The sequence below is a fragment of the Osmerus eperlanus genome, chromosome 2 (assembly GCF_963692335.1).
Source record: "Osmerus eperlanus chromosome 2, fOsmEpe2.1, whole genome shotgun sequence".
Lineage (NCBI taxonomy): Eukaryota > Metazoa > Chordata > Actinopteri > Osmeriformes > Osmeridae > Osmerus > Osmerus eperlanus.
In genome coordinates this window covers 23,634,407-23,646,908 of record NC_085019.1, presented here as the reverse complement: position 1 = coordinate 23,646,908, position 12,502 = coordinate 23,634,407, and the positions used below count along the sequence as shown (strand labels likewise).

Genomic DNA, 12,502 nt, shown 5'->3' with positions numbered 1-12,502 from the left:
GGAATCCCAATGTGAGAGAGCCCGATATTTCATCTCACTGAACCCGTAGCCTGCCCTTGTAAACATAAGATGTGGAATGAGAAATGACATTTGGAGCCAGTGCGATATAAACAAGAGTATAGAACAATGGCTAATAGCTATGTCAGTCCATTAGGTTAACAAGCATGACTTAATGAAATGTATACTGATATGTTCTCCTCCTCCTCCCAGTATTCCTCTGTAGTCCACACTGTGTCCTTGTGGATCTCAGCTAATCTCATTCTGTCCCCTCCCTTTCTATCCCTCTGTCTCTCCATGTCTTGATAGGGAACTGGAATCTCCTCTTCTCGGGAGACACATGTCCGTCACACACAGGGCCGTCGGGACACAGTGTCTGACGGCCCTGTGTCCGTCAGACACAGGGCCGTCAGGTGGCTGAGCGGTTAGGGAATCGGGCTAGTAATCAGAAGGTTGCCAGTTCAATTCCAAGCTGTGCCAAATGATGTTGTGTCCTTGGGCAAGGCACTTCACCCTACTTGCCTCGGGGGAATGTCCCTGTACTTACTGTAAGTCGCTCTGGATAAGAGCGTCTGCTAAATGACTAAATGTAAATGTAAGATGTCAACAGAACAGATTGATCATTCTAAATTCCCCTCCATAGATTTAATGCAACAAAGTCATTTGCCCATGCTATGACAGGCCTATTCTTGATGAAAGGATCTCCCTGCACGTGAGGACAAGGGAAGAAATGTATACGTAGACAAAGACAGGCTCACTGAATATCTTGTTGTTTGGAATAGAAAGGGGATTTCTTGTTTTTGTGAGTAGTTTCTTGGACACACACTCAGAATACCTTAGGTCAGGTTAAGGTAATCTCAAAGTACGTGTGTACTGTATCACAAGCTTCATTATGATGAAGAAATAAAGATGCTGCTGATGACCATGGTGTCTCTCTCTCCTTATGGTGAATGTACATATCTGTCTTTTGATGTACCTGTTAATGCTATAGCATTGTGTCCAACCACAAGACAACACACACATAAGTACATCAGAATCTTAGAACCTTTCATCAACGCGCACCTCCCTGTGCTATGGCTTTGTTAGGACAACAAACAGGACCGTTACACTCCAACTGCAATATAACTTGTTTATTGACAATGATCAGATACAGTAGAGTGTTCCGGACGGTAGTGAGTCTCTGTGATGGTCTTCTCCTGATATCCACTCAGCCCAGCGAGTTCCAGCCAGGTGAGAAAGTCCTAGTCCTCGTCCGTACCGCTGAAAGTACATTTCTGGCTCCTTGGCAACGGTCCTTACGTTGTCCGGGAGAAAGTGGGCCAGGAGACCTGCAGGGTAGAAGAACCGAGAGGCAGGAAACCAGAACAAACATCCCACATCAGCCTCCTGGAGATCCTCCAGGCCGTGTGTCCAAGTGTCCTTGAGCAAGACACTGGACCCCAAGCTGCTCCCGATGAACAGGCTAGCCTTGCATGGCAGCTCCGTCGCTGTGGGTGTGTATGAGTGGGTGAATGAGAGGCATAATGTAAAGTGCTGTGGGTGCCGGGATGGGAGACTGTGGCTCAGAGGGTAGAGAGAGAGTTCTATCCCCAAATCCTCCAGGCAGGCACAAGCACAGATAGACCCCTAGTGGTGCTCAAGCACCTGCCCTTTTACCCTGGATGAGAAAAGTGCCCCTTCTGCTGGAGCCAAATTTTTTCTTCATTCATCAATATTTAGGAATAAAAATTACTCTGTCATCAATTCCCCCCAAATGTGTTTTGATATCTGACATTTATTTGAGTTCTTGTGAGAATTTCGCCCCGACATGCTCCGCAGCGCTCACAAGCCCCCGCTGCGCCCCTCCCTCCTCCTCCTCCACTGAGTGCTCATGCAGTGCTGAGCACCAGGCCAAACTGCTGCAGCCTACTTCTTCTCTGACCCGCAGCATCAGACAAACAGGTAATGACGGTGTTTGTGCAATCCCCTGACGTTGTTTGGTGATGAATTGACCACAACATTAGCACTGCTGAAAACATTACATCGCAACAGGTCCGACGTTTCCTAAAAAATAAACCAACAAAAGGCAGGCAGGCAGAGAGGCAGAGAGGCAGGCAGGCAGAGAGAAAAGGCAGAGGCAGGCAGAGGCAGGCAGGAAGAGAGGCAGGCAGAGAGGAAGGCAGAGAGGCAGGCAGAGAGTCAGGCAGGCAGAGAGGCAGGTAGAGAGGCAGGCAGAGAGGCAGGCAGAGAGGCAGGCAGGCAGAGAGGCAGGTAGAGAGGCAGGCAGAGAGGCAGGTAGAGAGGCAGGCAGGCAGAGAGGCAGGCAGAGAGGCAGGCAGAGAGGCAGGCAGGCAGAGAGGCAGGTAGAGAGGCAGGCAGGTAGAGAGGCAGGCAGAGAGACAGGCAGAGAGGCAAGCAGAGAGGCAGGTAGAGAGGCAGGCAGAGAGGCAGGCAGGTAGAGAGGCAGGCAGAGAGGCAGGCAGAGAGGCAGGTAGAGAGGCAGGCAGAGAGGCAGGCAGAGAGGCAGGCAGAGAGGCAGGCAGAGAGGCAGGTAGAGAGGCAGGCAGAGAGGCAGGCAGAGAGGCAGGCAGAGAGGCAGGCAGGCAGAGAGGCAGGTAGAGAGGCAGGCAGGCAGAGAGGCAGGCAGAGAGGCAGGCAGAGAGGCAGGTAGAGAGGCAGGCAGAGAGGCAGGCAGGCAGAGAGGCAGGTAGAGAGGCAGGCAGGCAGAGAGGCAGGCAGAGAGGCAGGCAGAGAGGCAGGTAGAGAGGCAGGCAGAGAGGCAGGCAGAGAGGCAGGTAAAGAGGCAGGCAGGCAGAGAGGCAGGCAGGCAGAGAGGCAGGCAGAGAGGCAGGCAGAAAGGCAGGCAGAGAGGCAGGCAGGCAGAGAGGCAGGCAGAGAGGCAGGCAGAGAGGCAGGCAGAAAGGCAGGCAGAGAGGCAGGCAGGCAGAGAGGCAGGCAGGCAGAGAGGCAGGCAGAGAGGCAGGCAGAGAGGCAGGTAAAGAGGCAGGCAGGCAGAGAGGCAGGCAGAGAGGCAGGCAGAGAGGCAGGCAGGCAGGCAGAGAGGCAAGCAGAGAGGCAAGCAGAGAGGCAGGCAGGTTTATCTTTTAGGAAACGTCGGACCAGTTGCGATGTAATGTTTTCAGCAGCGCTAATGTTGTGGTCAATTCATCACCAAACAACGTCAGGGGATTGCACAAACACCGTCATTACCTGTTTGTCTGATGCTGCGGGTCAGAGAAGAAGTAGGCTGCAGCCGTTTGGCCTGGCGCTCAGCACTGCATGAGCACTCAGTGGAGGAGGAGGAGGGAGGGGCGCAGCGGGGGCTTGTGAGCGCCGCGGAGCATGTCGGGGAAAAATTCTCACAAGAACTCAAATAAATGCCTCGTCAGATATCAAAACACATTTGAAGGGAATTGATGACAGAGAGAGTAATTTTTATTCCTAAATATTGATGACTGAAGAAAAAATTTGGCTCCAGCAGAAGGGGCACTTTTCTCATCCAGGGCAAAAGGGCAGGTGCTTGAGCACCACTAGGGGTCTATCTGTGCACGTGCCAATGGGTGCCCTTTTTTTTGGTTTGAGCACCTGCCCCCAAAAATGTCTGTGCACGTGCCTGCCCACAACCAAGTCCGATGGTACAAAGTTTTGCCGGTTTGGCAGCTACACAGGCTTTCATCAACCCAGGCTAGCTATGCAGGCTCGCTACACAGGCTTTCATCAACACAGGCTAGCTATGCAGGCTCGCTACACAGGCTTTCATCAAAGGTTCAACTCTTTGTTTTCCTCTGTAGCGGCTCTGCTGATGGACCTCACCAAAACAGGTAGGCCAGAGAAAGTGGTGTGGGGGTCAGAGCTGGAGCCAGCCTCCCAGTCTCTGAGGCACAGACACACCAGACCTCCAGGTTTGTACTGAGGCACAGACACACCAGACCTCCAGGTTTGTACTGAGGCACAGACAAACCAGACCTCCAGGTTTGTACTGAGGCACAGACAAACCAGACCTCCAGGTTTGTACTGAGGCACAGACAAACCAGACCTCCAGGTTTGTACTGAGGCACAGACAAACCAGACCTCCAGGTTTATACTGAGGCACAGACAAACCAGACCTCCAGGTTTGTACTGAGGCACAGACAAACCAGACCTCCAGGTTTGAGACTAAAACTGGACTCAGTCAAGTCTTGTCCCAGTAATTTGACCCCGAGGAGCACCCATTCTCACTCTCACTACTTAAACGTATCAGTAGGCCGTCCTACTGGCTCCCAGACATCTTGAATGTCTTGGCGATGGACTTTCGAAGCGCACGGAACATTCGTACGTGTAGAGGATGTCTAGGGGGCTCCTGCTTGGTCTCGTGGTCTTTCGACAGCTCCAGATTGGCAGGCGAACCACACTTAGTCCCTGTGACAAGACAACATTTAAATTGGTGAATTTGAAGTTAGGCTTTGTCAGAGTAATTAGCCAAATCTACAGGATCACTTTGTGATTGATTAAGAATGACAAGCAGTGATGGTCGCTCACCAGGTGTGACGTGAGAGCTGGGGGGAAGCTCCTCCTGGGCTGAGGGCTTCTTGGGCTCCGTCTTTCTATTCAGGAACTGCAGGGGAAAACACAGAACATGCTGGAATCTATGGAAACTATGACAACACCTCTCAGTCCACCAAAGCATCAGGATTTAGAACAACAACAGCCACTCAGTCCCAACACTGCCTCTTCATTCTATACATGCTCCATTACATGAATAACCAACCCATGGTCATTCATTCTGTACTCATACGATATACTATAAGCTCTGCTCTAACAGCTCTATTACATAAATAACCCACCTTGTTCTTGAAGAGCTTGGCTTTCTTCGGCAGGCTCCACCACTTCAAGCCCTTCTTAGCCTTTCTCGTCTCTCCTGCAGAGGTCGACGCTGTCCCAGCATCCATGATGACCGCTGCAGGGCTGAGCTCACCGAGATCTTCCCCAGGACACGGAGCTGCAGCAGCAGACTCACACAGAGTGTCCATCACTCTCTCCGTCAGGATCCTGACCGTGCGGTCCAGGGTCTCCTGGCAGGCCAGGCTGGAGGTCGAGGGAAGGTTCAGCTCAAGGCTCTTCTGCAGCTGACTCTTAACCGAGCTCTCAGCATAGCTGTGGATGAGCTCCTGCCTGGAGGGCATCGGGGGGCTTTCTGGCAGCATCAGCTCCGACGTGCTTCTGGTGGAGCTCACGGGGCTCTGAAGATGCAGGCCGGTGGTGGCTGTCTGCCGGCGGAGCCGACGGACGTTGGCGAGCAGACTCTCTGAGGCGGTCTTGATCTGGAGCTCGTCCAATCCGGCGGAGTCCAGTCCTACGGTAGCGTTGGAGACTGTTGGACCCTCTTCGTCCTCACATAACTGGCTGAGATTCTCCAGTATGGAGTCCAAGAGGGCACAGGTCAGGAGGCCGTCCTCACTCCTCTTCAGTTCAGCAGTGGAGCACTCTGAAGCTGCTACTTCTGCTCTCATGGCACTGAGAATCACCCCAAGGGTCCTCTTGGTCCAAGAGAAGGACGCCTTCGGAGGGATGATCTCAGATACACGTTCTTCAAGAGCCGACAGCTTGTCTGCAGCTTTCTGCAGGGTCCTCAGCGTGCTGTCATAAAGCTGCTGGCTGGAGGAGTGGACCTGCTCCCAGAACTTCATGCCACCAGATCTCGCCTTTGCTGAGGCCTTGTGCTGCTCAACCACCTCATGGAGATCGTCTAGGATCGCACCAAGCAGGTTCTCGCAGTTCTCAGAGGAGACCAGCAGAGATGGACGCTCTGAGCTCTCTGGATTGGCCGCATGAGGTGAGCCACGAGGGGTCGCCGGCTGGCGAGAGAGCTTCTGAGTCGCTCTCCTCAAGGCCTGCTGGAACACATCTTTCCCTTTGGTCACATACTCTTTTATGATCGTTCCCACTCGCGTGTCATGAGCCAGGCTCTGCCCAGCTGCGGGTGGGCCCTCTGGACGTAAGAAAATCAAGGTCTCCAGGACCTCGGTGGTTCGGTGTCCACTCCCTGGCAGGAGGGAGTCAACAAACAAGGAGCGGTAGATGTGGGAAAAGGACATCTCCGGACGCCTTAGGATCAGCGAATGATCCAGGATGGCTGAGATGCCTTCGACGAGCTCATCGATTTCCAATTCCTCTACGGCCTTGTTTAGACAGGCCAACATCTGTTCGTTGGCCAGCTGCTGAAGTTTGGTCAAGCCTTCGTTTTTCACGCTCTCCCGATAGCAGAACTCACTACTTATGGCTCTGCAGGCTGCTGTCACCGTGTCGACAGACCGGATCAACAGAAGCCTGATGAGAGACGGGGGCAAACTTTCCAGAGACGTCTCGTTCATCAAAGAGACGCTCTCGTCCGCCGTCACATCTCCCATCCTGGAAGAGCTCACCAGGGGGGTCAGTATGGCCGCTGCCTTGCAGACCATCTTCTTGACTTCAGAGGAAACATCCAATGCGTCCCATCCTGTGAGGGAGGAGCTGTTCCCTGCTCTGGATGATGAAGACTGGATGTCCAGCAACTCAACAGCACTCTTCACGGATCCAATGATCCCATCGACCAGGTCACTGGCCAGGGAATGTCCAGAGCGACCGCTCCCCAGATAAGGGATCATGATCAAATCCTCAGTTCTTGATTGGCTGGATGGCGATGTGGACGAGCGCTCCTTCCTACACGGCCCAAACTGCTCCTCCAGCTTCTGCTCCACAGCCTGGACAACGTTGGTCCTCGACATGGTGGTCAGGAGCTCTCCGAGGGACCTTCCAGAAGACCGACTGCTGCTCCCTGATCTCCTCAGCAGCGGTAGAGTCTGCACGTCGGCACAGACAGCAGAGAGGAAGTAGCTCACAGAGGAAACGGTAACAGCCTCTTGAGCTTCTTCTTGGATTGCGGCCCTGGCTGCTAGGATGTTGCCGATGACCGGCACGATCACCTCAGCTGCCACAGAGCCCAGACTGGCCTTGGCCTCCACCTGCAGATCCGGAGAGGGGGTTCCACTCTGTCTGCTGAGCGCCACCTGGCTTTCTGTGTCAGCCTGCAGCATGGAGGACACTTTGGTCAGCATCTCCTGGGATAGCAGCCCAGCAGCTGATGTGCTGCAGGTCTGGGTGTCTGGAACATCTCGGCTGGCATCCAAGCGAGGCAGCATGTCTGGCAGCCTGTTGTTGATCAGCTGCAACACCGCACTGATCACAGAGATGGGCAGCTTGGTGTGGCTCGACAGGGCTGAGGAGCAGGCTGTCTTCATCGCCCTCTGGCTGCCAGACGTGGTGCTGCTGCTGGCTGTGCTGGGGGGCATTCTCTCCACTCCACTGACGCCCTGGGAAGTGGACGCAACCTCCAGGGCTTCCAGCTGGTCTTTTGACCCAGTGGCGGGTACTGAAGGAGCGGGCAGATCTGAGGCCTCGACCAGGAGGTCCATGTCCTCCAAACTTAGAGGCCTCACGGTCAACACCCTGATGAAGGTCCCCTTGTCTCCAGACAGACTCCCCTCTCTTCCCTCGTTCACCCCGGGCTGAGATGAGTCTTTCTTATCTTTCTCCATGTCTCTTCCTCAGAGACTGCCTCAGGTCACACTTGCTGTTGCAGTCCGATTTGAGAGAGAGGCTTTCACACCTGACCCATGAAAAGCCAGACTTTTCCAAAGAACACAGAGAATGTAATTACTTTTTCAGAATAATCTAATATCTACCTACACATATCTATCTACATGAAATCATTTGTCTTGCAAATTTAAACCTTACAACTTAAAGTGCAAAACGATGGGACCATATTACATTATAATATTTCTGTGTTCCAATACGAATTTGTCAAGGTTAAGGCGTCTTAGCAATCGTTATCCTTTGTCCAAGAACATTTTCACTTAAAACTGAGCACAGTGGTCATAACGGTCTTTTACAGTTTATTTGATGAATTACGTCATAATACAGCAAACGTCATCAAACAGCAGACGGCGAAATTTCAAGATAGCGCTATTTACTTTTCCAAAAAACACAGAGAATAGGCTACAATAACTTTTTCAGATTAATGTATTATCTACCTTCACATCTACCCGAGAACATCGTCTTGACAATTTAAACCTTACAACTTTAAAAAGTCCCCATATCCCCTAGGTGCAAAACAATCTGAACATTTACTTACATATATAATACGTCTGTGTTCCAATACGAAATTCGTCAAGGTGAAAGCCTCGTAGAGATCCAAATCCTTGTCCAAGAAAATGTTCAATAAGAAATGAGAGCAGTGATCAGAACGGCCTTTTATAGTTTATTTGATGAATTACGTCATAATACAGCAAACGTCATCAAACAGCACAATTTGAAGATATTTACTTTTCCAAAGAACACAGAGAATAGGCTACAATAACTTTTTCAGATTAATGTATAACTACCTTCATATCTACCAGAGAACATCGTCTTTCATATTGAAACCTTACAACTTAAAAAGTCCCCATATCTCCTAGGTGCAAAACAATCTGAACATTTACTTACATTACAATATTGCTGTGTTCCAATACGAATTCGTCAAGGTTAAAGCGTCGTAGAGATCCAAATCCTTGTCCAAGAAAACTTTCTATAAGAAATGAGAGCAGTGATCAGAACGGCCTTTTATAGTTTATTTGATGAATTACGTCATAATACAGCAAACGTCATCAAACAGCAGATGGCGCTCTTTACACCCGGTCTGTTTAGAGTCCAGGCCGTGGTCTCTTATCAGTGTTAAACAGGGGCGAACATTTAATTGTACATGAACTGTTTGAAAACACTTTTTGAAAACGGAAAATGTAAGCCCTCACACACTTTGTATCAAGAAAAATATATTTAACGGCCCCATCCACTGTTATATAGATTTTAAAAAGCTGTCAGCACCCACATTGTAAAATAAACCGACGCCGTTGCTGTTCCATATTTGCATTATTTAATTATGATTTACCCATTTAGACGAATCAGGTTTATTTCGACTGGATATCATCCTTGTGCACAGACGCTTCACCGTTAAACAGTGGAGTTCTCTTGAACGCTGCCTGTCCTTGCATCATGGCGGGTCTGCAGGACCATCGACCCAAACATGAAGCTACAACTTTTCATTGGTGTGATTATGATATTCATACAAACATAAGCGTCACTGGATTGTAACGCCTGTTGATAACATTGTTTATTATCAGCAGAAACGACACCGAACGCCTCAAGAGGTGTGGTCACCTTGGTGAAGTAAGGAAAACGAAACTTGTTTCTTACAGGCTTTTATGAGGGTGGCTGAAAGCTCACTCTCAGAAACTTACTCAGAAAGCGATTGAATTAGACAAATCCTGGTAACAAATGTAAACTGTCAGACATGCTCAAAACCTAGGCTAATTGTTTACATTTACATTACAGTTCTTTATTGGGAACTCGTGCCAGATGACAGACGTTCATGACGCGGAAGTTCATCATGATCAGGTGAGACTACTAGAATACTTAATGTTCATTAAGTTCCTTATTTGTTTGACAATAGCCTTGTCTGTAACCAGGAGAAGAATGTCTGTAACCAGTGTTCGTCATGCTGGCTGATCTGTATGAATAACCCTGGCTTGTTTATTCAACTGGATCGTGCCTCACTAAACTCAAATGCAAAGTTCTTTATTGGCATAAATACTCAGGAAAACAATATCACCAAATCATTTTCACCACATATCAGGGAATCTAACTATCATCTATCATAAAACAAACACCAATATAAACATGATGTCATAGTTTACTGTAGCTATTCTAACGAAGTCTTGTATTTCAGAGAGGAGCTTACTGAGGTCCTGTGCCAGTACAGGTCAGACACCCTGAGCCACATAGCCACTCTGAGGGACTTCTGTGACAGGCACTCAAAATGGAGCCTTCACAGGGAGACAGAGCTGGAGATGATGAGAGACATCAAGGAAAGGGCTGACAGAATCAACCTGACTTTCAACCACGTCAGAGAGTCTCCGAACAAGTGGAAGGCGCTGGGAGAGTACATGAAGAGTGGCCTGACGGAGGTGACAGCAGCCAGGCGATGGGAGGAGCTGGAGAAGGAGCTGGCGGAGGTGTTGAAGGACACCCTGGCCGGGCTGGAGGAACTGGACCACTTCCTGGATGCTGTGGAGAGGCTGGCGGTCACTTCTGTGTCTGTGTTCGATGAGGAGTGTCCATTTGGTGACCAGGAGGTGAGCCCTGCCGGTGTCCGTGATGTCATCACTGCCTCACAGGAAGCGTGTCCTCTGCTGGTCCGGTTCAGGAGGAACGCAGGGGACTTCTTTCTGCCCAGCCTCTTCAACGTGCCGGTGTTGGCTATCCAGCTGGACTCGTACATACGCAGGACCCAGCAGCTCTGTGACAAGCTGGAGAGCAAGTAAGAGAGCCCAGTGTGACCGTTACTGTAGACCCAGCTTGCTGGATCAGGATGCAGGGTTACATTAAGTCTTATTATTCCTATACTATTACATGATCTTAACTTCCTTTTCCCGCTGCAGATTGATGACAGCATCACAGACGGAGAGTGAACCAAGGTAAGACCTGTTGTTGACATCTTATGAATCCTTTGCAGCCTGTTTTACTGTATGTTGTAGCTTCTGCTGCCTGCTCGGTTATATTCAGACTTCAGAAAGTTTCTGTTTTGTTTTCCTCATCAGTCAATGGATGTTTTGGAGAAAGAAGAAGGAAAATGTCGACCTTGGGGATGTGAGTGATGCATCCGTGCTGAATATGCTCGTCCATCTCAAATACCTCAGTGATGTCAGGTAAGCAGAACTCCCAGTTCTATTTTACATTGCTCACCTCAACATCTGGGCTCACGGTGGCTTTCTGACTCTCTCAGGACCAACCAGGACTTCAGACTGGTTTTCCTGTTCCAGGAGGAAGCTGAAAACTTCATCAAACTCTTCATCCAGAGCAAGCCCAGAATGTTGCAGTTTCTGACTGACCTGGAGGGGAGCGCCGTCCAGCTAGACAACATGAAGCGTGGGGCCCAGATCTCCACGGTGGCAGGCAGCTCCGTGGGGGCGGTTGGAGGGGTCCTGTCCATCGTGGGTCTGGCTCTGATCCCTGTCACAGCAGGCGTGTCCCTGGCTCTCACCATGGCTGGCGTGGGTCTGGGGGTCACCAGTGGGGTCAACAGCGTAGTCACCACAGTCACAGAGAGCGCCGTCAACGCCACTCAACAGAAAAAAGCCAACGAGTTGTTCCAGAGTTTTATGGAGGACGTACAGAACATCCAGGGGTGCCTGGAAGATGTGGCCACAAAGATGGCTCCCGTGGTGAGTGAGGTGGACGCAACCGCGGGAGCAGGGAAGATCGTGGGGAAAGTTGGTGCCATCGGGAAAGGAATCGACTCCTTGATCGATTGTGCCTCGGGTATGAAACTTCTGAGGAGTGAGGATGCGATTGCTGACCTGGGACAGGCCGCTAAAGGGACGCCCCTCGCCCTCTCCAAGGCAGCCCGGGGGGGGTTCATCGCTCTCAACGCCCTGTTCATTGGCCTGGACGTGTTCTTCATCTGCAAGGACAGTGTCAACCTGGCCAAGGGCAGCAAGAGTGAGGTTTCCCAGCTCATCCGGGCACGAGCACGGCTCTGGCGCTCTGAACTGGAGTCATGGCAGAAGATCCATGACTCCCTGCAGAGAGGTCTGCTAACTTCCCACGACAGCGAGAACCTGCTGAAGATGCCCTTTTACCCCGTGGAGGAGATGACCAAAGGGAAGAAGACGTTCTGGCAGAAATTCAGTCTCTTTTCCTCTTTTTCATAGTCCTAGCATTGGCCTGCCCAATGGTGAGGATTTCTCACTTTAAATGGATCATTGACTGCACAGGATTTGATTGATTTCTATTTCAACACTAGATTCAAAACTGTCGTTCAATTGAAACCAAACCTTGCTCTTCCACATTTAAATGTATAATCTACTGTGTTCGTCTTATTTGATTTTAATTCTTTGTTTATTTGAACAATTACTGTTAATTGTCTGCATTGTCTATTACTTTAACTTGAACTTATTTAATTTTATTTAACTAAACGTAATATCTTATCATACTGTGACTGTAATATCAAGGCGTTGCTCTGTTAAATTGGTTGATCTATTCTTACAATGCATAATTAAGTATTTCATGTATACTAATATTGCCACACTCCTACAATAAAGACAAAAAACCTTCCATGTTTTGGTCATCTGAAGCATTCATCACATTCCTGTGACTCTTTACCCCAGAACTTTTATTCATTTTATGTTAGGGTCAGGTGGGGACTGTCTGTCCATTCATGATGATGCAGATTGATGAGGATGATACTTCCATTAGCGTCCCAGATATGCAAATACACATCCTAGCAAACGCTGACATGTCCATCAGGGTCTATTTCATACACCCCCAGCCCGATAACACACCCTGTTTACACCCCCAGCCCGATAACACACCCTGTTTACACCCCCAGCCCGATAACACACCCTGTTTACACCCCCAGCCCGATAACACACCCTGTTTACACCCCCAGCCCGATAACACACCCTGTTTACACCCC

At 50.0% G+C, this 12,502-nt stretch overlaps 3 protein-coding genes across 3 annotated transcripts; 1 reads left to right on the top strand and 2 right to left on the bottom strand.

The window, feature by feature from the left end:
* Window positions 1-1,938: 1,938 nt before the first annotated feature.
* LOC134038618 (transcriptional regulatory protein AlgP-like) lies at window positions 1,939-3,183 on the bottom strand. The gene is made up of 4 exons (XM_062484107.1): window positions 3,178-3,183; window positions 2,396-3,077; window positions 2,308-2,355; window positions 1,939-2,271 (listed from the first exon to the last, which is right to left on the bottom strand). The coding sequence occupies exons 1-4, from the start codon at window positions 3,181-3,183 to the stop codon at window positions 2,015-2,017; spliced, it is 993 nt and encodes a 330-aa protein (XP_062340091.1). The 3' UTR covers window positions 1,939-2,014.
* Window positions 3,077-8,175, bottom strand: LOC134035574 (uncharacterized). Its single transcript, XM_062480446.1, has 6 exons — window positions 8,126-8,175; window positions 4,800-7,620; window positions 4,495-4,570; window positions 4,179-4,374; window positions 4,083-4,146; window positions 3,077-3,577 (listed from the first exon to the last, which is right to left on the bottom strand). The coding sequence occupies exons 2-4, from the start codon at window positions 7,527-7,529 to the stop codon at window positions 4,226-4,228; spliced, it is 2,955 nt and encodes a 984-aa protein (XP_062336430.1). The 5' UTR covers window positions 7,530-7,620; window positions 8,126-8,175; the 3' UTR covers window positions 3,077-3,577; window positions 4,083-4,146; window positions 4,179-4,225.
* Window positions 8,176-9,051: 876 nt separating this feature from the next.
* apol (apolipoprotein L) lies at window positions 9,052-12,141 on the top strand. Its single transcript, XM_062480743.1, has 5 exons — window positions 9,052-9,423; window positions 9,755-10,345; window positions 10,467-10,502; window positions 10,626-10,733; window positions 10,811-12,141. The coding sequence occupies exons 1-5, from the start codon at window positions 9,398-9,400 to the stop codon at window positions 11,736-11,738; spliced, it is 1,689 nt and encodes a 562-aa protein (XP_062336727.1). The 5' UTR covers window positions 9,052-9,397; the 3' UTR covers window positions 11,739-12,141.
* Window positions 12,142-12,502: the final 361 nt, after the last annotated feature.